This window comes from Homarus americanus, unplaced genomic scaffold (assembly GCF_018991925.1).
Source record: "Homarus americanus isolate GMGI-L3 unplaced genomic scaffold, GMGI_Hamer_2.0 scaffold48406, whole genome shotgun sequence".
Classification (NCBI taxonomy): Eukaryota; Metazoa; Arthropoda; class Malacostraca; order Decapoda; family Nephropidae; genus Homarus; species Homarus americanus.
Window position 1 is genome coordinate 5848555 of NW_024753828.1, and position 24564 is coordinate 5873118.

Sequence of the window (24564 nt, forward strand, 5' to 3'; positions counted from 1 at the left end):
TGACGGGTGGAAGGAGACGGCTAGTGGGAGACAGAAGCATCTAACATTTATAGTTGGAAATAAAGACAAATTTACTGGGTATTTGAGGACGACAGGGAAAATACTAATATCATGTGGTCCCGAGAATAAGAGGCCTTGTGAGACAGAACCACGGAGGACCAGACAAGACAGGGAAGGAGTGCGGATTATTTCAGTGTTTGTGTAGAAGGTGATTGAAAATGGAGAGTAAGGATAAAGACCATATTCTCAGTCTAAAAGGTATGGTTTGGCTTTAATTTAACCACATGAGAACAATATAACAGGTGAACCAGGAACTATAGAAAAAGGTTAAAATTTCACTTGTTGTCACCCAAAGAATTTTGTGAATTTTATGGTTGCAATCAATAGATTTTAGATAATTACACGACACTATGGTCATTTCTGAGAACAATACTACTACCACAAGGAGTTGTTTGATGTTCATTTTATTCCACAGATGGTCTAATCACTATAGCATTTTAGGTAATGACTGAGGACGACACTACCACCAAGTTGTATGATTTCGTAAATTTTTTCCACAGATGTTTTTATCATTATAGTACTGAAAGTATTTTAAAAGAAGTAACATTTACATTTACTAGAACCCAATAGTACCTGACTTAATCAACCAATGAGACTTACCTCACCTGACCTAACATCCTAGAGGGAGGCTCCACAAAAAACTATCTCCATTGCATTAAGCATCAAATATTGAACAAAGCTAGACCAAAATTGTCCTCCAAACTAGCAGTACTTACAGTATTGTTAAAATGTTTTGGGGAAATTTGTTTCAGACTTATAGTAATGCACATTACTGTATTGTACTTATTTTATTTGCATGCTGGCTAAAATTTAGACAAAGTCATTAAATATTATTATAGTGTAGATGGATTGGGCATACAGTATAGTACTGTACAAATCATCGCGGGCACCTTCGTGCCCAGTGAAAGAACGCTCGTGCTTGGCTAGCGTACAGCGAATGAGGGTGCGCCAAGTCCGTAAACTTGCATGGCTAATTAGGGTGCGCCAAGTCCATAGACTTGCATCGTTTTCCATCGTAAATAAAATGGTTAATTAATGCCTTCCTAAAGAAACCGTCGACATGGGACCAGGTTTGTTCCACTCTACAAATTTTTTTGCTATTTTTCCACCAAGTTTGATGAAAAACGATTGTGCCGTTTCGGCTGCCCAGAACAGACAGACAGACACATGCCTAGTCCTATAGTGTATTAGATGGTGGAAGGCTATTTACAGAACTTACTAATAAATACTGTACTCTATACAGTATTGATTTCTTTATACTGTACTGTACTGCATTGTCTTTATATAGAATATCATTTGCTGGTTTTCTTTTTATGAATTAAAAACTTTGAAAGAATTCACAGTACGTACAGGTATTTATGTATCATTATCACAAATAAACTACAGAACTGTGTCTATATACTGTACCTGAACTTTGTTGCTGGTACCATGCCTGTGTCAAAAGAGTAATTATATTTCTTTAGCTAGATTTAGAATGAAACATGCAGGGATTATAGTGAGATGAACTGTATACTGTATACACTTATCAGGTGTCAGAATACAATTTGAGTGTACTGTGTGGTCTTTACTTGCAGTTATGCGGTTGACTCGACCCTCGCTATTTACTGGTCTAGCCATTGGCTGTGATGCTCGTGATTTGCCAGGTGAATATCTCAATGCAGATATTCGTGCTGACATAGCCATTCCCCAGGGGCTTTCAAACACAGGGGTGGGACACATGCTCCTGTTGCCCCAGAGCTTTGGGTAAGATATACTGTACTGTACTTATGACAGTTGTTTTATTTTAGGCAATTCATCTTCAGCATATTCCCAGATGTTTTATATTCCAGTACAGTATTGTATTATTTGAAGTACTGTAAAATCCTGAACTTCCATAGTACCATTTTACCAGAAATGCTTGTTATATGAAATGTAAGCTATTGGTAAACTTTGAATTTAGTGTACGTACTTTAGTTTTAAAATTGGCCATAGCTATTTTAAGAAATTCATGTTATGTTTACAGAGTACTATATTGTTTTGTGAGCAAATATTTAATTCTTTGAAGTAAGAAAATGAGAAGTTTTCTGAATATACAGTATTCTTTGAGATCATTCAGGAAGCAAAATTAGGATGTGTTGTTGCTACTTTCCATGAGATCTGTAGTGTTGCAATGGTGACTACAATTTATTTTGCTTCATTGTACAGTGCATGTATACTGTACAGTATTTGTCCATTGTCCATTATTCATACTTTATCAAGATTAAATACCTGTTTTGAGATTTTTGCAGTGTGAATAAAGTTGAAAAAGATATATTGTACTGTATACGTATACAGTACAGTACTCATGTATAAGCTTACTGTATCCCTTGTATAATCCGACCCCTGATTTTTTTTTTTTTTTGGATACAAAGCCTGAATTTTTATATATGTACAGTAGTTCCTCGCCAACTGCAAGGGTTAGGTTCCTGGAAAACCCTGTAGTTGGTCAATCTGTGTAAAGGCTTATGGAAAATAAGTGGTTAGGTTTCATAGCTGCCGATAATGCTCATCAAAGTCTAATTAATTTGCCTGTACCTTCACAAAACAATACCTGTATTGTACGTTTCATTAAATTTTAGTTAAATACAAATAAAATAGCATAATATAAATTAAATAGTTATATAAATTTAACAGTATAAGGGGCATTTACCTTCCTTGAGACATTGGTGGATGAGGACACTAGCCCTGATTGTAGCCTCACTTTTCTCACTCGTACGAATCGAGGATTTGTTTGCCCCCATGGCAGGTCCCACTGAAACTATGCTCTCGCCATGCACAAGTCTATCAAACACTTCATTTCTTTCTTTGCTCTCTTCACTTTCTTCTCACCTTTATCACTAACACTCAATGCACATTTAAGGGCCATAGTTAAAGGCAAAATCAATGTTATTACGGTAGAAAATACGTAATAAATATCCAGTGCACGGAGCAGTAAAATACCTCTGCATGGTATGAGATGACAACACTGAGAGAGCATGGCATGTGCAGTGGCAGGAAGCTGGACCTGCGTGGATGAATACTGTACATGGAACACGGAGGGAAAATGACACTGTTCTAAACTGTGGATACTCAAAATTCAATGCCACGGTTTGTGAAATAGATACCCAAAATCCGTGGTTGTCGAGGGATTAACTGCACAGTATAATAAGTTGTATGGTTTTGATAGTTATTGAGATACACTGTAGTACATTACTGTCATCCAATTTTTTTCATTTTCAGAAACATTTACCTGGGCGAGACATTCTCGTGTTGTCTCTGTGTCCACAATGATGGGAGTGATAGTATTCGAGAAGTTTCAATTAAGGTGATGTATCTCGAGTTCATCTGCCGGAGTACGTGATTATTTTTATGTGTTGACTTATTTATGAGGTGTTCTCAATAAGTGCCAGGTTTCAACTACATTTTCAGTTTGTTTACTTTGGTGAAAAATGCTAAAAATTCCATTTGACAAATTTATGATCATTATTACAAAAATGGTAAGAGAAGTAGGTAGAATTATTCATTATGGCATGATCATTTGTGTTTTCCTAAGATGTTACTGTACTGTGCAGGTATAACTCAATTTATGACAACTATCCAGGATTTTTTTTTACAGTACTGTAGTACTGTACATGTATACTGTATAATTTACACCTTCATTTCTATCAACAATTTTTTTTAGTTTTTACAATACTTTTACACAGGTACTGTATTATATTTTTTAAGGGGGTGAAAAACATGTAGATACTCATTATTTCTAAAGGAAAAGAGTTTTATGTACATGTGTTCCAAGCAGTTTGACTGACTACATTATGTCGGAACAAAATTGCTTATAAGCCAACAAAATCTTTTGAATCCAGCTCCAGCAATACGTACGAGATATGGGCTGATGTATCCCACCTGTCTCAAATATCATAGAACAGACTTGAGTCACATAATGATACACCATATTTCACCAGCAGTAATAATTCAACCTCAGAAATTTTCCAGCTATTCAGTTACGCTACAGACACCATAGAATAAGAACAATTATGTGGTGATATGGATAGCAATAGACAGAATTTTGTTGGAAAGTTTTATGATAGAGGAATATGATGATGATAATAATAAAAATAATAGTAATAATAGCTGGTCTTATGTTCCTTAAAAGTGCCAATTCTTCCAAAGAATTCACTAGTGCTTGAAATACCCTACTACTAAGTCAGGGAGCTGATAATAAAAAAAAATCACAAAGGGACAGTTCGTTTATTCTTAAGTTGTAAGAATTCCTAAACCCTGTAATTTTCCATCATTGTACATAAGCTTTCAATAAAGAAAGGTCTTGAGGTTGTTTTTGAAAGGCCTCCACAGAAGTCAGCTGCTTCATGGATGCAGGCAACTGATGGTACAATCTGGATACTATACAGGAAATCAGTAATGCCTATTTCTCAGATCACACAAAATTACCCTCTGCAGCATGTTCATGAGTGAGTGATACCCAAGAAACATTTATAGGATCAAGACGACAAAAAGTCTTCTTCAAATCCTTGGTATAGCGCAGAATGTTCTTACCCCTAAAGGACAAAACAATTAAAGAGTGAGGTTTTTGGTGTAACTCGGTTAGAGTTTAGCTTGAGTACAGTATATAGATAAACTGTCAGACAGGGAGATGCCAGGAAGATGAACTGTACCAAAATATAGTACTGCTAAGGAAACATGAAGCAACTGAAGCTGCTAAGGTTTTTTTATGATTTTATGGCCTTCGATATTATTTTCATTCAAGTTGTAAGGTCAGTTCATTCATTCATTTATTTATTTAAAAAAGTAATAGACCAAGGCTAGTACTGAAAGGGTTAATGAAGCTGAAATTCAACTGTGTTTAGGAACTGTATTTTAAAGTCAGTGTGTCAGAGGTACACTGGTATGAACCTTGAAGCTGGTTTTCTATTGTACTGGATACATATTGGCTATAGACACAGACTCCAGAGTTCAACCCTTTACATTTTGCTTTTGTAAGCTTGTATTGCTGCTTTCCTGGGAGGATCTTTTTTCAAGGATAATTCTTGTTTGTGTAGTACTTATAAGAGGTTATGAGTTTAGAAATTGCCTAAAATTGGATAAACAGATGGTTGGTTAGTAAGCAGAGTTGTTTTGATATGCTTACAGTGATGAGCCTATTGCTATGGTCATTTGGAATATTATTTAGAATAAACTTTATCAAGATCTTAAATTGAATGCTTCATTGTAGATGGACCATGTAATACAGTATTTAATGCAGGTCAGTCCTATTCTATTATGTTGGTGGCTTCAGATTTTTTGGCTTAAAATTATCTTCTGCTCAGTAAAGGTGGATGAAGGGGGTACAGAACTTGAATGAGTGAATTACAAAAGGGTTCCATTCTAATTTTTTTGTAATGTAGTGTATATGTTTGTTGACTATTCATGAGATAAAAATGTAGTGAAATGAAATTCATGGGCTTATGGAAGATTTATTTCACAGGCTGTCCTGCAGATGAGTAACCAGCGTGTGCCATTATTAGGAGAAGACGACAATGAGATGTTACATCAGTTAGAAGGAAATGGAACCATTAATGAGGTCATTCAGCATGAAGTTAAGGACATTGGCACACACATGTTAGTTTATTTTATAAGGGATTTTATTAGATGATGAAGTATGATTATTTACATATCTTTCTGCATGAAGGTTTTTACTCTTTCTGATGTTAGAACTGATAAGTGTGGATCCACTCTCAGTACTGTACCAGGTAGTAAATATATGAACAAGCAGAAACATTTAGTAGTCATGCTGTCAGATGAATGAAGTCTACTTGAGGCTTATATGTGCAAGTGACCATGAATCAAGTGTAATATAATAGTTGAGTCAACAAAGAGGAAGATTATGTATGATGGATGAAATTTTCGTAATAATGAAGTGGAAGGCTCAGGTAGTTAAGAGAGAGAGAGAGAGAGAGAGAAAATATCTACTGAAGTTGTGTTTAGTGGAGATTATCTCTGAATTGTCCTAATATACAGCAGGAGACAGCATATTTGAAAAAAGGAGTAATATTCTTTTTACAGTAAAAAATATCTTGTATGTTGAAAAGTGCATGACTACTTTGTAGAGGGATATTTCATTTACCATTGTCTTTAAAAAGTTTATTCACTCGTCCATATTTGTTTTAGCCTGGTTTGTGCTGTAAGTTATTTGTCATCTTCTGGAGATCGTCTCAGCTTTCGTAAGTTCTTCAAGTTCCAAGTTATGAAGCCTCTGGATGTGAAAACCAAGTTTTATAATGCAGAGGTATGGAAGGTTCAACTGTTTTCTTAAAACTTATTACCCAGTAATCCAAGTTTAGCTTTTTCAGTACTTTGCTGTAGGTAGAATATGAGTAGACTGTTAAAATTCCTTCCATTGTTTTTTATTTGTTGTCAGATGGGAAGGTTAGCCAGTTTTGGGCCATGACATAAACGACTTAATTTTATGTGACACAGGGGGTCCTCGCTATATGTTGTACTGATATACATCATTTCACATACAGTATACAGACATTGACTGTTATACAATGGATCAATATACTGTACGCTCAATCAGTCTTACGGTAAGAAAAAATTAACACATTTACCTCTCTGCGGTGCCTAAAGATCAGTTTTACCATGGTTGCTACCTGAATGCTTTTCCTGCATTGTCACTGCTATGGAAAAGTTATTAAGAAAATGAAGAAAATTACGTAATCTACCCGAAATTACTAGTTGAACAATAACATAACTCGCAGCTCAGCCTCACCCACTCTTGAGTGCTACTGGGTGGCGAGTCAACTATTCAATTACACACCATCTTCATAGATATTATTCCTCGTTATTTATTTTTACAGTATTTTTATTTTTGTATATATTTTTACTCTATACTGTACCTTCATTAATTCGACCAAAAAGAGCTCTGGGTCACTCGAGTTACCGAAAATTCCGGTGCTTAAGAGATGGTGAGTGCTGGCAACATTGTTAGGGAGAGCAGAAACGATCAGCTGTTACCGTGAATGTATTTTGGATTGAGTGTGGGACCTTTTGGGGGAAATTAATTGTTTTTCGATTATGTTTTATGAATCCGATACCAAGAGAACCTAAATAATAAGGAAAATATGGTAAAATTGCATGCTGTCGTTATAAAGGGATTGTGGGCTGACGAGCGGGAGGTGGTGAGTTGTCCTCTCTCCTCCACCACCCCTCACCTACGCACTCAAACGTATCTTAATATATTTAATGTTTTATTCGTATAATTAATTCATCTTAATCTAAAATATTTCATAATATTTTTCTATAATAATAATCAACTTTTTGGAAATGCACGGTTAATTCGGATTCATTCCTAATTGAAAATGTTTAAGTAATTTGTTAAAATACATACTAATTAAGCCAAAATCCAAGTTTCTGTATAACTATCTGAATTAATGAGGGTACAGTGTTACATGTAACAGAGTTTAAAAAAGAATTAAAGAAGATATGTACTGTTCTGTATATCTATCCAAAAATACGAGTTGAAAATAACAAAACCAACTCACAGCATGCATGCACGTGGGTTACTGTACAAAGGAATAGATACAATGAGTCATGTGATTATAGACCACTCTGTTGATAGTGTGAAATACTCGAGGTTAGAAATGGTTTTGGTTGGGACTTATTGTTTCAATGTACAGGTACTGTAATGTATAGGTGTACAGTATTGTACTAGTAATGTCTTTATTACATCTGTCATGAACCAGCATGAAAGTACAGTATGGTATATTTTGAATGTGCAGTGGGTTGCTTTTGCTGAAAAGAGTATTGGACTAATGTGTATTTGGCTGTTTCATAGTTGGCATAGTATGTGTCCATTGCAACAAAAGCTTTAAACAAAAAATATCAAGAGGTAATTATATGCCACATGCTTACCCATTTAGGAGTAATTATTTATTAGAACATATATACTCCATCCTCAGTGAGCAAGGGGTTGTCAGCAGCAGATGTGGAAGTATTCTTCAAATTTCTGTTGTTGAAACTTCACTTATGTCATAGCATTGGAAAAATTAATACTACCTGTATATTTATAAAATGAGTTGATTATCCTCTTGAGAGCAAGCATCTTAGTGTGGGGTAATTCATTAGTGACTCAAACATACTGCAGTAGATCTTTTGGTGTGCAGGAGTACAGGTGTGCCCCTGAAAGATATGTGCTATGTTTATATTGTTTTTGGTACTGTATATATGTATGTACTGTACAGGATGTTATCAGGCTTTACTGTATATTTGTTTCTGGTATATGCTATATTACAGTACTGTTTTGTTAATGTAGTACAGTATCATTTAATTTATTGCATGTTATTTAGATTGGGCAAGAGTATTATACAGTACAGTAAAAACCCCATAATTTGTATCCCACTAATTCAAAGTCACTCATAATTCATAATGTTTTGTTGTTATGAAATATATACTACAGTATTACACATTTTTTAATACAATATTTGGTAACATTTTGAAATATTAAGATATACAATAGTACTGTATATTTTAACATTTTTGTAATGCCTGTATTTGGTAAAAATTGTAGTTATGAGACATTTACGAGTATATTATATGATGTTCATGTCGCCATGGGATGCCACCGTCAACTGCCCATCTGAATGTAAACAAAGTACAGGTGCTATACGTGTCATGCATGTTGGTTACGGTCAGTTGAATCTTGAGTCAGTTCATGTTAGTCAATTGTGGAGTGTATATCTATGGTCTATCGTACAAGCTTTTTTCCACATGTTTTTCCATCATTGCCCAGTGTTTGAGCCATTATATCTGATAACCACAGAGGTACAGTACAGTACTTAGAAACGTTTATATTTTGCTTGGGGCAGATAACGGAAAGTACCATTTTTTCCCCTTATTATTTTCAATTATGGGGATTTTTACTGTAGTAGGTGTAGAAGTGTCATGTTTAAGCTTTAGAGGTATAATAATTTCTCCTAATATTGTCAGTCTTCCAGATTCCTGTTTTTTCTTTCTTGCACATGTCCTGTTGAAGAGTTCACAGATTTATTTACTTTACTGTACAGCATGCCCATCAAATTCGCGGGGATTAGGTTCTCAAAGTGGCTGCAAATAGTCAAACCCACGAATATGATTTGCTGACCGGGGGAGGAGGGGGGGTATACATTTTTACCTGAGTACAAAGAAATGTGTTTGCCCTTAGGATAATTATTTATTTTACCTGTACAGCCCAGTTCCAACCATTATAAAAATTATCAACAACTCGTAATTAACCAGTGTATGTATTCACTCCCAGCCAATCTTACCTTTCTGTACTGTCACTATGTTAAAATGCCCTCTAGTATTTCCTTCTCTTTTCTTCTTAATGTAATGGACAGTTGATTCGTTGATGCCATACTCCCGGCCACACGCGGCAAACCTTTGGCCACTCCTAAGTTTGTCCAGCAGTTGTATCTTCTCCACGAGGGTCATTACCTTCTTTTCTATCTTCACTTGTTTGGGCGCCTTCCCGCAGCTGGATGAAGGTAGTTGAGGGCGTTTGGGAGCCATCACAAGCACGAGGAGCACAGTTGTTATGAGAGCAGAGTAGCACGCTCGTGAGGCGGACAAGTGTTTATCCCGGACTGAGGAGTAGGGAGCGGGCGTGAGTGGGCCAGCCTCCCGGACAAGAGAGACACCTTGTGGGACGCCACAAAACTCGTGCGCTCCCTGTACCGGCGGCATAAAAGCTGGCAACTTTAAAACTACCCGCAGACATTCTTGGGTACATCCAGGGTGTCATCCGCGATAATAGAGGACCGTGAAATAATAATCCGCAAATTATCTGGGCATGCTGTACTGTGTTATTCCTTCACAGTTTATCGATATCTTTCATAACTAATGTAATTTCATGACAAGGTGATTATTAGTATTGTAACTAGTAAGCTTTTTGACATTAAGTTATTGGCTTTCACAACTACCGTATTTCTCGGCCGATTTCAGACGTTAAGACGCACCCTAATATAACGGAGGTTATTTTGGGAGAAAAAAATTTCAGACGTTAAGACGCACCCTAATATAACGGAGGTTATTTTGGGAGAAAAAAATATTTTGAAAGCTTAAATAGCTTACCACCCCCACAGAAATCATTAAATTTTGTATTTAGGGAATAAAATTTATTTAACTACACATTAAAAAAAAATTCTTATGGGTTTATATTTTTTAAAAATTATTACAATATTCACAGTTGAATACATGATACTAAATAAAAATGTACCATGCATTTGGGCTGTGATGTCTGCCTGCCAGGTTGGCTACTTTTTCCATGCTACAATAACCCTACTACACCAACAATAAACAGAATGAAAGTTAACAAAATTATTTTATTATCAGAACATAGAATAATAAAATAACTGAACAAACACATGAACATTTGTTTGGAACATCAATACCGAGACTTCAGTTGTATAGGAAATGTCCGTACCTCTGAGCTGTTACGTTAGTGGGTCCACCTACCCGTAGATGGCGTTAGTTTACCAAAACATGCGGTGGGTGAGTGATATGTAGGATAATGTTCCATAGGCATAGGAATTATGGCCCAGTAATATTTAGAAGCTGATCATCATACCAGTTTTAAGTCTAAAATTAGTTGCTTGTTATCTAAGCATAGTATAGTGTACTATAAGCCTGTGTAATATATCTGAGCCATTTGGGAACTGTATTTGATGTCTCTGGGGTTCATGTTTGGAGTGGAACTTCCTACCTTAAACGTCATCATTGACCGATAAGATGCACGGTGATTTTAAGGAAAAAAATTAAGGAAAAAAAGTGCAACTTATAGGCTGGGAAATATGGTATGTAATCATTCCTTTATATCTGTGAATGGTGGCTTTTTTTAACTTATAAATCATTCTTTTATCTACAAGTTACATGACTGACACAACAAGCATATTATAGTGATCCCTGTGAATGCTCAAGATTTGGGTTGAAAGATGGGTCATAAAAGGTTCAATCTGAATTCTTGAAATTTTATTCTTTTAATGGAATTATAACCATTCTTATTCATCATAAAACAGCATAATTTACACAAGTAGGTTCAGTCTGTAAATACATTGGAGATACTTTACCTGTACTGTAGTTGTGGATGATGATGGTTGTTGAGGTAGCAGGTGGGTGGGTGCTATGCTGTGCAGCTGGCCATGGTGCTTTTGATAACATGTATGGTCACACCATAGTACAGGATCATCTTTGTTTTCATTCAAGAACCTTGTGTGTTTACTATACTGTATTTTAAGATGTGCAATAAACAGGTACCTAAAAATCAGAAGGATTCAAGTCTGATCATATCATTGTGAAGAATATAAATGTTCTTCACTGTTTAAGTTTTAAAATAAATAAGAATACCCTGTACTGTACATGCTGTTAAAAAGGGTAGATTTCCAAATTCACTATACAGTATACTGTATAGCATAATTTACACTGCCTGTACAAACAAGTATATTTACCCCATAAAAACTTTGGAGATATTGATGGATGGTGGTGGTGTTGCATAGTTGTTGAGGAGGCAGGCAGGAATGGTTTGTGGTGGTTGGACATGTTGTCCTGAAGACATGTATGATCCCACTCATAGTATAAGATTTTTAATAAAAAGTATAGGCTTTTAATGGTAGGTAAACAGTCTTATTCTCTTAGCATTACCAAGATTTGTTCTACATAGTATTATAGTGAGTTAAACTTATAAGTACATTGGCTACACTGGTGAATGGTGACAACAGCATATAGTAGTCAGGATGGTGGATGGATGTAGTGTGGGGATGCAAGAGGCAGGTGGATCTCTAAGTTTCAAATTTGAAACTTTTCCTTTTGTTATCTTGCTGATTGTAACTTCATCTAAAGACTCTACAGTGTATTTTGGGGCCATTATAATACACACATAACTGTACAGTACAGGTAGTTGATTTTTCCACTATGCGCCCACAAATGCTGTACAAACTTCTACACAATCCTATTAATCCTGATTTGCCTGAAGGTCACCTCAACTAGAAGTGGCCATGACTGAAGATAGAGGCCAATGACCTGTGTAAGATCTCCAATTGTTCTCAATAATCTTGTCCAGGGCTATTTTCAAGCTGTAGTAAAATGATGATGATGATGACTAGCACATTTACAGGGATCACTGTAGCAAATTTAATTTTTAGAATGTTGAATATAACTACCTGAAACATTTTATTCCCTTATATTTAGTTTAGTACTTTAATCACTTGGGACATGACTCAATGTAATATTCATAATTCATAATCTGAAGAAAAAAATTTATGTAAGTATTTCTAGCTCCAGTAATTTATAATTGTGGCTCTTGGTAAATAGTTTCTGGTACTGGTACACTTTTAGTATTCTGTAGAGTTTCCATTAGTTTAACATGACAATAATATATTTAGTACATGTACTGTGTAGTAATTAATCATTTAAGTAGTGACTGTTTGTGTAGTGTTAAGTAAATAATCTTAGAATTTAAGGATAACTTTATTTCTTTTCAAGTTGGCACACAACAAGACCCAGGTGTGCTATTTTTATATCTCCAAATATCTAACTCCAGCATGTTTTTGCATGGCCATTTTGCTTGCTTCTGCATGAATGCCTGCTGCCATGCTCACTTGCATGCAGGACTATGTTGTAAGTACAGCCTGAAGTTCTTCATTCTTTTTCTTTTTATGTTCATAGTTTGATTAAAGTATTTTATGACCCTCAGATGAGATGAGTAATCTGTGAGATGTACCACCAGTAAACATCCCCTTTTGGCTTGTATTGTTCAGTAGTAGGATACATTATCTATATTGAAAATGTTGTTATGGTAAGCAGCACTTCACTCAGTTGAATTGGGATTCTGAGCTTCTGTTTAGGTAGATATCTCGTTCAACCTGTGAGGCATTCAGGTCAGGAGTTAAAACTCACAGGCAGGCTAACATATCTTGAATTATTAAAAAAAAAAGGGGGAAGGGGGTTCAGATGTCAACCCACACAGCTCCTACAATTACTGGTAAAACTCCCTTGTCAGCATCTGATTCCCAGGTAGACAAGCCAAGAGGAGTAAGTATTGCTGCTTAGTTTTGTTGTCTATGTGCAACACTGTACTGTAGTAGTACTATTTTTGGGCTTATTATACTTTTAAAGCTTTTTTGTTTTAGATATGTAAGGTGCGTGGTGTACTGTATTGTTGGACACTTGCTCTGTTGGTTTGTGTCTGGTTACTGTGCTTATTCAAAGAGCTTTGTTTGACATATAACTGTTGTGAATTTCTGATGGCAGTCATTAATTAGGCTTGACATTGGATATAAATTAATGTTACAAATAAGTGGATTAAGAAATCCATAATTGCTGATTACAGTATATAAGCAACACAAGTTTTAACAACCTTGATTGGTTTTTGAGGTACTTAATTCCAATTAGATTTTGCCTCCCAGGAATATACAGTATACGTATACAGGTATACAGTACCTATATATTTTTTGAGATTTAAGGAAGGATGACCCTCCTATGCACAGTGACAGTGATATAAGTAAAGATAGTGAATTCCCTTAAGACTTGACTAGTAAATCTTAAGAGAATATGAGTGATAAGGATGAGGAATATACTGGTGATGGAGTAGCTTCCACAAGCTATATGTCCACCCATGTGGCTCCCATAAGGGAATGGAGATGTTCTTTGTTTATTCCTCCAACCTCTGAACTTTGGGGGTGTAATGAGGAACTTTATGGTAAGATTCAAATGTTTAATTTTTATTATTACTATTATTTTTTTCAATACAGTACAGCATATCCTTCTCCAGTGGGTAATGGCCATGAGTTGCAGTCACTATCCTCAGGGGGTTAAATCTTGCTAATCACTCATTTGGATGAAAATTTTAAGAATGAAATCCTATGTAATGGCTGAGTGGACAAGATGAGTGACCTGGATCCTGTTCTCCTCCATTGACCCAATAACTGCAACATCTGGGAAATCAAGGGCACCCCATATACTGTACAGTACTGACATGAAAGTTAAAAAAATCTTATGCAATTAAAGATAAAAGAATTAGAAGCCATAATAACTAAATAAAAACTTTTACCTATCATGGGTGGCAAGTTATAGGCCTATGAAGTGAGGTGAAGAGTGAATGCCAACTGCTAAGTGCTGTTTCTTGTTGTGGTGACAAACGACGTGGTTGTGGTAATGCAGCAGTGGGTTTTTATGGTGCAAAGTGGGTGGCTCCTTTGCATAGTTTGTGAGCCAGGCTGTGGCACTGTAGGTATGGGTGAGGGGCCACTGAGGACAGGAGGAAGGGGGTGTATGATGATGGTGTAAATAATTTAAATATGAGAATAGCAAGTTGATTTTAAATGCCACCAGCCTTGTATCTCACTCTATAGTGTCTTATCAATCATTGACTTTCCATTCTTTATTTGCTTTTTGATGCACAGCTTTAAATTCATGATGCCAAATGCCAATTGTCTTAAGACGACAATGGCATTATTTTGGCAAATCAGCCAAACGCTATGATAGCAGTTACAGGGTTAAATGCTGTTATAAATTGGAAGCAACGAAGCTCAACTTATTATGTTAACTACTTATGGCTGAAGTGGTTCATGAAATGTGAACCTCAATAGGGGATTCAACTCATGACCTGAGTTGAATGAGACAACCACCAGATCAGAGGCTCAGAAAAATGATCGAACTGGATGAGGAGCTTTAATCAATCACTACTTTGTCCATATGGTTAATGTGTCCTGCCTCTAAGCAGTGCTAACGTACTGGCAATGACAGACTCTGCCAGAATGGTGTTTACTGGTGATAGATCTCACAGTTCATTCTTGTCATCCTGTAGCTATTAAGTGGGATCCAATATTCTAATACGGTACTTCATTTATACTTGTTTTGTTTTTTAACAGTTTGATGACTAATGAGTGTTATTTTAATTCTTGTTTAAATGTGTTTTGGTGATCTAGGCAGTCATGCTTATGGGACCCACTTTCACCTTTTCACACCTTAGAGTAAAATACTAATTATGGTATGCTTTCAGTGCACTCATTCCATTTTATTACATATATTTTGTGCTTGGAATGCATCAGGACTCATGCCTATTTGTGCATTTATTTTGTTTATATTGTATATGTAAATATTAATGGTGAAATGATTTTTTTTACTGTACAATCATCAATTTCTATTGTACAGTATGGTCAAACTCCAGAGAGGGTAAAGATCGGAAAAGGTCTACCACAGAAACTACTAACAAGAATAGATTTTTTAGTCTATTTTGTGGTGTTTTAATTTAATCTGACCTTCATTTTTGTTGGAAATGACCTGTTCAGATTTGACCCCCCCCCCCCCATTACCAACAATTTGATCGCACAAAGTGGGCGGGGCTTTCAAGTACAGTACAGTACAGTAGAGGGAAATTGTGGGGTAAAAACATGAAGGAAAAAAGACCTAACCAACCCTAACCTAACCTAATTTAACCTAACCTAACCTATCTTAATTATTAGATGGTGGATGATAAAGTGTTGCTACTTTTTTGGTAGAGTAAGTCCTTCCGTAACATTGTCCCTGGTAATGTTGTACCGTTATTATGTTGATACTGTATCTACAATATACCAAGGCTCCACATAACATTGTGTAAAATCTTTATTACTTTGTCAGTCAGATGGTACTACTTTGCTTAGCGCAACACTTTCCCTTGCCTACCTAGCGATGCTTTAAAACTTCACCACGGAGCATCAGTCTCGCTTACACCTCTGCCGTGTGTGGATGCCGTCATGTGTACCTCGCGTTCACCTTGTTTACGTTGTTTAGCTCTACTTTGTCCTTTGATATGACTTCAAAATGACCAGCAAATGATTCTGTCAGTACTGCTAATTGCAAGAAGCAATGGCAAAGCATAAGTCTTACAGTGAAGATGGATGTTTGGCATTGCTTTGAAGCTGGCAAACATGCTGTGAATATAGGGGTAGTGTTGGGTTTACCTGCTACCATGGTATGTACTATTTGTGCTAGTGCTGAGAAAATTAAGACCCAGTTCTAGAAGTGCTTTGTCTTTGAGTGATGTGGGCAGTGGGAGAAGGGGGAGGACCCTCTGGGTCTCAGTGACTTCCACTACTGCCACCTTCCCACCGCACCTTTGGTCATCAGTGAGTACAATATATCATACAAAATTTTAATTAAACATTATTGTGGTTTACATTTATATGTATTTACAGTGCAAAATATACAAGTAATTGCAATCGTGTTTATATTGTGTTAATTTTGATGCATGTTATGGGGGTAAAGGGAGGCTTGGAACGTAATCTACTTATTGCTTAAGTTTTTTATGGGAAAGATTTAGCTGCTTAATATTGTTTCACATAATGTTGCAGTTTACAAGAACGTAACCACGACATTAACTGAGGATTTACTGTACTTAGACCAACCAAGTGCCCTTAAATGCAGAAACCACAATGAGGATATTTCTTTGTCTTGACGAGTTTTTGTCTTTCAGTACAAAACCATATACTGTATCTTGATGATAGTGACAGTGTGAACTGCACTTTGCACACTTCATAGAATTTGACAGAATAACATGAACCTTAAAAATGCCAATAGAAGCAGCTTCATTTTCAAAGACACGATAAATGGTTTGCCAAGCTGACGAAGGACACTTGTTGCTTAGAGATTCCATTTTGTAACTAGCCAAACAAAATTCAATACTCTGAGCATTGGCAGGAGTATCACATAACACTGAAACATCGCTGATTGGCGGGACATAGTTATGTGAGTAAGATGTAAACAGTGTCTCCCGCCAAAATGAACTTTCTTAAGTGTAATCGAAAAGTCCGAAAAACTTGAAAAATATAAATTTGCGACGGAAACGTAATATATATAAGGATTTTTTTATTTTCTTTTTTTTTGGGGGGGGGGGCTCTATCTCCCTTTATAAGCTTCACTATAAAGTTCCGTGGTCGACCTTTTCTGAATCTTAACCCTGGAGAGTCCAGACCCGTAAAGATAATCCACAGCTTCTGAAAAGAGGCATTGTCCCATAATTATTTTATAAGTGAGTTCATCTCATTATCTGATTTATTTGATATTTTTTAAACAGTAGTTGCAGCTTGTTTTAAGATCCATTGTACTATAAATTTAAAGAAAACAATCGTACGTAGACAATAAGCAAATGTTATGACTGCAGGAATCATCAGTGTAAATCTAGGAGGCGAAAGATAATGATTACAAGACCGGAGGTAAGAGATCTGGGGTTTTATGTTGCTGAGAATTTGTCATCCTTTTACTATATGGAAAGTAACAATCAATTTGCTGTTCCATAATAGACATGATCAGTTATTTTCCCAAATAACCGGAATATTAAACAGATCAGCTTGAAAAGTTGTATGCACTTTGTCTGCCCATTACAAATGGATATATCATCTCCTTTACTGTAATTGCTTATCCCATATATAGATTTTATCAACCTTGTGAATGTGAGTGGCAGTGAGTATGTTGATGTGGGCATAATGAAAATGGGAAGAGAAATGTTTTTGAAATGAGTACAGTATGTAATTCAGAAGTAGGTGAGAGGAGGAAGACCTAAAATAATATGAAGGATGAGGTGAAGGACTCAGGAGAAGTGAGGGGGATGCATTTATAGGAATCAACTATGAGTGATTGACATGAGAATGTAGCATTGAGTTCTCTTTTGGGGATGAAAAGCAGTGCATTTACAATTGGATAATAACACATGTAAAAGGGTAAAGTCAAGAAGTGGAATGTACAAGGCAAAGTTTCCTCTGTGTAGAAGAGCTTATTCACAGAGTAAGGAGTCGTAAAATATAGTATGACTTACCGGTAATGAGTGAGAAGAATAAGTTTATTGAAAATTCAGCTTACATTGTCGCTAACCTTCAATGACTTTTTTTTACCCTAAGATGTGTGACTGGAAGAACTGAAGCCATATACAGTACTGTATTGGTAATACTGTACTTTACTGTACTGTAGTAGGCTTGAAGCATAAAGGTGCTGTATAGTTTAACTCTGGAAGCATCTGGTTTGGTATTCATGTGAAGATATTGTGTACAGTATACTGTATTAATTACTGTGGTATAGTTTTTTTATTAGGAATCCCTATTTCGTTTCTTAAAACAAGGGAATCATACAAAGTGTTTTATATAAGTTAGTATTGTACTTGCATTCTACAAACTGAATTATAATTGGCTTGTACAGTATGTAACTTGGGGAGTGGGCTGGCAGTGCCTGTATATACAGTAAGCTCTTCTCCCCGTTGAGAGCCTCATCATTGTCCTCCAGGAGGATCGAAGCATCAATACTCATAAAGAATATGAGGTGTATTTCTCCTCAAAGCAACCAGGCTTTCTTGTACTTAACATGCATTCTTACTTTTTTATCCTACTCCCCTTGCTTGGCACCAACTATTGTACTGTACTACTTAGCTTGGAGTCTCTAATGTAACTCGCATATATTCAGTGCTTTCACTCACCAGAAAATGACTTTTTTTTTTCTCCACTGCAGAAATTACACACCATTATTTGTTTAAAGATCTTGTATATATATAACAACCATTAGACTTTATTATCTAGTGTACAGAGTAATTATTCATTTATGTGGTTTAGCTAAAGGTGAATGTTGTAAATACTGTACAGTAATACAGGCACTGTGAGACACCTGAGATATTATGGTGGTAATTGGTAATAACAAGATGATAATTGTGCATCTTTTTACCTTTAAGTATCAATTAATTTTAGTCTTGATGGATGTGTTTAGCATATTTTATTTTCTTCCAAGTCAGATGAGGTTTATTTGGAGGCAGGAGTCCAGAACATTACATCAGGACCGCTGTGCTTGGAGAAAGTAGAGCTTGAACCTTCACCATACTTTTCAGGTACAGTATTTTATCTTCATTCACATTTGTATTTGTGGTGTGTGATTCATTTAGCTAATGACCTAACAGATTCCATCACAAGAACACCCCTTGGTAGGCCTGCATTTTCCAGGAAGCTCAGTGCCATAGAGGCAAGAACAGTTCTGTCAGATCAGTGTAGGTAAGTGCTGCATAAACAACTACTTGCCCACCTGAACTAAGGTTTATGAAGTAAGCTCTAACTCAGATGTGGCGGTAGTCTTTATTTTTATGTAATTATTTTCCAGTGAGAAAAAGGAAAATGGTGGGTACAGGGGACCACCTGTATATAATGAGTTACTGTCATCATTTGGTGTGATCCAGAGTAACTAATATTTAACACGAATATGTAAGATATATAGCCACAATGATACATTTAATTGTTTATGAATAAACAGCCATATACTGTACTACATTTTCATCTGTTCACTAAAGTTGAATTATTTATTTCAGTTACCCCCATGAATAAGGTTTCACAAGAATCAAATACATTGGTGTTTGGAAGAATGAATGTAGTTAACCCCCATGACACCAGACAATACTTGTATTGTCTAAAACCCAAACCAGAGGCACGTAGCAATCCTGCAGCTCTACGGCAAGCCACTGCTATAGGGAAACTTGATATTGTGTGGCGGACAAACATGGGTGATCGTGGTCGCCTTCAAACTAGCCAGCTGCAGAGAATGGTTTGAAGATTGATATTTGGTTGACCAAAGTGCAACATTGATTATTCTGTACAGCATAGTGGAAAAGAGTCATAATAGTTTTTCTTACAAAGTCAAGGTTAATGTTTTTAAAATAGTGTATACAGTGTATGTTAGTCTTACAGTGTATGATATTTTATTGGCTATTATGAACCATAATTGATTGATATTTTTTATGTTTTAGGCACCACAGTATGGAGATGTAAGAGTGACGGTTGAACGGATTCCCAGTGTGGTGCGTTTGGAAGAACAATTTGAAGTTGGCTTATCCATCACTAATATATGGTAAGCTGCTCTGCTGTACTGTGGATGTAGTCTGTATGACCACCTTATTTATCACAAGGACAATTTAAATAATATGGAAATAATTTTCACAGAGTGAATTTATGATGATTATTTTGCACTTTATTGGAATTAGTAGAAGAAATGTGGTTATAAAGCGTAAAATAAAGGTAAGCTTGTTATGTTGAATCGATGTCTGGTCATAGATTGACAGAGTAAGTTGATTAATGGTTTACTTTTATTTTCTACATCAACAAATGTGGAAACAGAATTTTGTATGTATGTACTTCATGGTAATCCCTCACCAACGATGGGTTACCAACTGCAGTTTCAAGTATCTGCGTTACATATTTTGTACGCTATTTTACCAAATACATTATCCAGTTTTAAGTACAGTATCTGCTGTTTCCAGGAGATTTCTAGCCCAGCTCAGTGGGAATGTTTGCTGGATCAGGTCTATTAAGAGACTCATTTTGTTCACTTCATTTTGTATATGTTCCTTAAATGACAATTTATCATCATCTACCACACTAAAATTCTATCCTTTCTCAGTTCTTTTAATCAACTTGTTTCTTTCATCCTTCAGATTATACACTAGAGCATTGGTTGTTACAAACACTTTTGTCATTTACTTGCATTGCTGCATGGAAGCATTTCTCATAAAATTGTTTTAGCATTACCAAACTTTGCCTATTGTTTTTGTTTACTATCCACTACCACACTGATGATATTCTATCAATTGTAGCATTAAATGGGTTGGGAGGTGGAGGAGGGCACAATAAGCCTACTGCAATATCAACCAGTAACAACTTGTATATTTGTCCACTCAACTGATTTATTGTGTTTTCAAGACCTGACACTATTCAAATACTGCATTCATAGCATACAGTATATGTAGAAATAACACTTAAATAAAGGGTTATTTTGGAATTCTGACAGTTCTCTACAGGAAAGTGTTACCAGATAATTTGACCCCCACACAAGATCCATAGGTGTGTGTACAAATACTTGTGGGCGACTGTACATACCTAAAATTAGCTAATGATTGCTCCACTATAGTTCACAACCTCAACCTAAGGAAGTTATTGCAGCTCCAAGTGAGAAGACCAGGCCTTATGAACACTAGTGCATGTTCCTATACACTCGAAAGCCTGTGCATTTCCAATATTTGCCAAGAGTGCACAACAAAGAACTGACTGACAGTTGACATGTGCTGAGGATATATTGATTTAGTTTTTCTTCAGGTAATTAATATCAGACTACTGGTTAGAGGGGAAACTTTTGTGAATGAGTATTTGCATGGGAGATATATGAATTTATTAAAGAATAAGCTAATACTAACACATAAACTGTAGTGTTTATAGCATATTTGTAGGGAATTGTGGGATGTGCTATATTTTATATGATTTTAAATTACCTGATAACGGTAAGGACAATTTATATTGTGGTTGGATCTTCTTATATAGGGAACTACATCAGCTGTGATTCTTGATACCAGAGTCCTTCCTTACTTGTTAATATTACAGTATACATTGTTCCTCAACAGTGAACGAACTTTAGAGTTGCACCTTGATTTCCTGGGAGGTGGTGGTGGTTCAGAATGGAGTGGGGTTAGCAGCCGCAGTTTACCTTCCCTTCAGCCTGGACAGTCTACAAATCTCTCTCTGTCTTTAGTACCACTACAGACTGGTTTACAGGTTAGTGGTGTCTTTCATACAGGTCACACAAAACCAGAATTTATTTTAATTTTAGATAAGCTTTTGATGATAACTTATGTGTCATTTTGTAGAACAGGATATTAAGTTATAGATTAGTTTTAGTTGATAACACCTTTATACTATTTAGTTTAATTGATATCATATGATCAATAATTAATATACTTTTCTGATACCTTATTTTCTCAGAGACTATTCCTTAACAGACTAACCACCTGTAAAAAATTTCTTTAGTATGTGATAAACACTTCCATGTCCTCAGTTAAGGGGGCTTCACACGTCCACCTAAACTGGTAAATTTTCAAACCAGCAAGCAATTCTGGCAATAGATCAGGAGATTCCAGATAGTGTTCCAGTTTTTCTTAGCTTCAACATATTGGACTTGATTATCCAGACGAATACAGGGGTGGGTTTTGGGATAGTCTTTCCCAATTTCTGTGGCATCTGTTTTTACGGCAGAGCTTTCAGGTATTTTATTTGCCATCAAGATTATGTTTACCCAACCTCATAGCAATTTTTTGTGTTTCTCACAGAGTTCTCCAGGCCTTAGCAAGTGTCTCATCACCCCATTTCCTTGGTAATAGCTATTTTAGAGTGGCCTATTTTCATTCAATGTCATAGCCGGAAAGTCAGTTTTTACTGGGTTCCGGCCCATGTTGGGAAAAGGGGAATTAGTGTGCTGATGCTGTGGCAAATGCAGCTGCTTTTTGCCCTGTGGCATATCATTCCCTTCTACCTGCCTCTGACATGAAACCAGTAATAAGAGCTGCCATCTGCTCGAGTTGGCAATGCAAGTGAAATGTTGTTGAAGCAAACAAACTCCTTTACATCCACCCTGACTCGTGGTTTTTTAATGGAGAGGGCGGGCACCCCTCATCTGGAGGCCAACGTGATTGTAGTTGGTGAAAACTTCTACACCTTAAACAAATTCATGCGTCAATTAAGTTGGCTTCCAGCCAGTTGCTAACTACTATATCAACTTGCTTTCTGGCAAATGAACTGACATACATGTGACATACAGCACAGTGCTATGGTGACTGCTCCTCCTTCACTGGAGTAGGCATGATAATTGACAGGTTGGAAGATGAAGGGTTTGGTTTATATACAAGCAATAATTAGAGTGTAATTATTTTATATAATATTAAAGTTGTGAAAAAATACTAAAAAAATTATTTCCTTTCAGACTATAGCTGGTGTACGTCTGACTGACACATTCCTCAAACGAACTTACAATTATGAAAATTTAGCACAGGTGTTTATAACTAATGAAAAGTCTGTAGAGCACGAGTCATTCTTTTCTGCTTGGGTGAACCAAGTTGCTTAATTACTGCTCTTTTTTAAGTAAAATTGTGCATACTGTCTGTACATAATGTTTATTATTGAAACAAAAATTATGGCTTACAGGTAGAATGCCAAGTAGCCAATGAAAAAGACCCTTTGGTAGAATAATCCCTTAACATTGTCTGGCAGGTTATGCTGTCCTTAAAGATCAGCACAAATTGCTGAAGACTAGGGCTCTTATGGAGTGTCAGGGTTAACTAAGCATAATATTCAACCCCAGCTTGGTGATCGCTTTGGAAGCCAGTGAACCAACAAGTCACCAGGCCTGAAGCTTTAGTCTAATTTATGTTCATCTTGAAATTCCAGTCAGCCATAAAAAGGGACTGCAAGCTCCTGACTTTCACATTTTATCTGCCATAAGTATGCTGTTAATACTTGTTGCCTGCTCTACTGTGTTACTTAAGGGTTATTCCAAGGATTAGTGGTACTTTCCCTCATTCACTGTTTGTTGGTATAAGTATAGCCCCTCAAATTTGGGACCAAGACCAAACTGATTTTGAAGATTTTCTGGTGATTATGCTTTTGTCTTGTATGGCTTTATTGGATGCCTGAGTTATAGGATTGACCTATTCCAAGTTTCATGTGTAAAGTGCAGTCTAGAAAGCAATTGTACAGGCTCTAGGTGAGTTATAATTTGTTAACTAGTGCTTTCAAATGATGGAATTAATGTTGAGATAAAAAAGGTGTACCTGTATGTTTTGGGTCAGGATTCCTGTATCCTATATTCCTTACATGGAAGTGGCACAACTCTTCTCAATAATTGTCTTCCATCTTACACTTATGGCTTTGTAAAGGAGATAAAGTCACTGCAAACACATACCAGTAGCAACTAACAATAACAAAAAATACAGGTTATTAATCGGTAAAAATATGCCTCAGTTACTACAAAATATTTGTTCTCCCACATTCATGCTAACACAGAAAATGGGAAGTAAAAAACAGCAGTAGTTCAACAGTATTCTTTCTTGTGTATATACTGTATATATATATATATCTCCCTCAGTTGAGTTAAATTACATATTAAGACAATTTATCGACAAACTATCAATAACAAAAATAAAAAAATATAATCAATATAAATTGCAAAAATACTTTAAAAAATAAGAAAATTAATTGAAAAATACGTTTATATAATTGGTCCCTTTGTTATTATGATCAAATTATCGTTGTAGTTAATATCTAATAAATGTAGTTTATAAAAATAAGTTAAGTCATTAATTAATTAGAGATTATTTGTTATTATATGTAACAAGATAATTGATTGATAGATAATTATTGTAATTTAAATAAAAAATAATAATTATTTCAGTTTTCATTTGACTCAGATGTAAACATGGTGGAGCTTTTGATCCAAGAATTCCATTTGTTTATCTATTTAATGTTACTTTACGTCAAGTACAGCCTTGACCCGGAAGTGATAATTAAGACAATTACTCTACATCATGGTAAGTTAAACTACGTAATAAGTTAAGTTAATCGACTAAAATAAGTGAAAATATGAGCGTCGTTGAGATGTGGTTGACTGTCAGTGGAAACTATTATTTTTATTCATTCTCTCCTGATTTGATAATAACTGAGA

At 35.8% G+C, this 24564-nt stretch overlaps 1 protein-coding gene across 3 annotated transcripts; it reads left to right on the forward strand.

Annotated features, from left to right (window-relative positions):
• LOC121855576 (trafficking protein particle complex subunit 13-like) lies at positions 1-24020 on the forward strand. 3 transcript variants are annotated; one of them, XM_042350584.1, is made up of 11 exons: positions 1-258; positions 1635-1803; positions 3298-3382; positions 5537-5670; positions 6220-6337; positions 12565-12585; positions 18829-18925; positions 19397-19629; positions 19832-19932; positions 21476-21626; positions 22828-24020. In XM_042350584.1, the coding sequence occupies exons 1-11, from the start codon at positions 219-221 to the stop codon at positions 22966-22968; spliced, it is 1290 nt and encodes a 429-aa protein (XP_042206518.1). In that variant the 5' UTR covers positions 1-218; the 3' UTR covers positions 22969-24020. The 3 variants fall into 3 exon arrangements, with proteins under 3 accessions (XP_042206518.1, XP_042206519.1, XP_042206521.1); XM_042350585.1 differs by lacking the exon at positions 12565-12585 and adding an exon at positions 12691-12699; XM_042350587.1 differs by lacking the exon at positions 12565-12585.
• Positions 24021-24564: the final 544 nt, after the last annotated feature.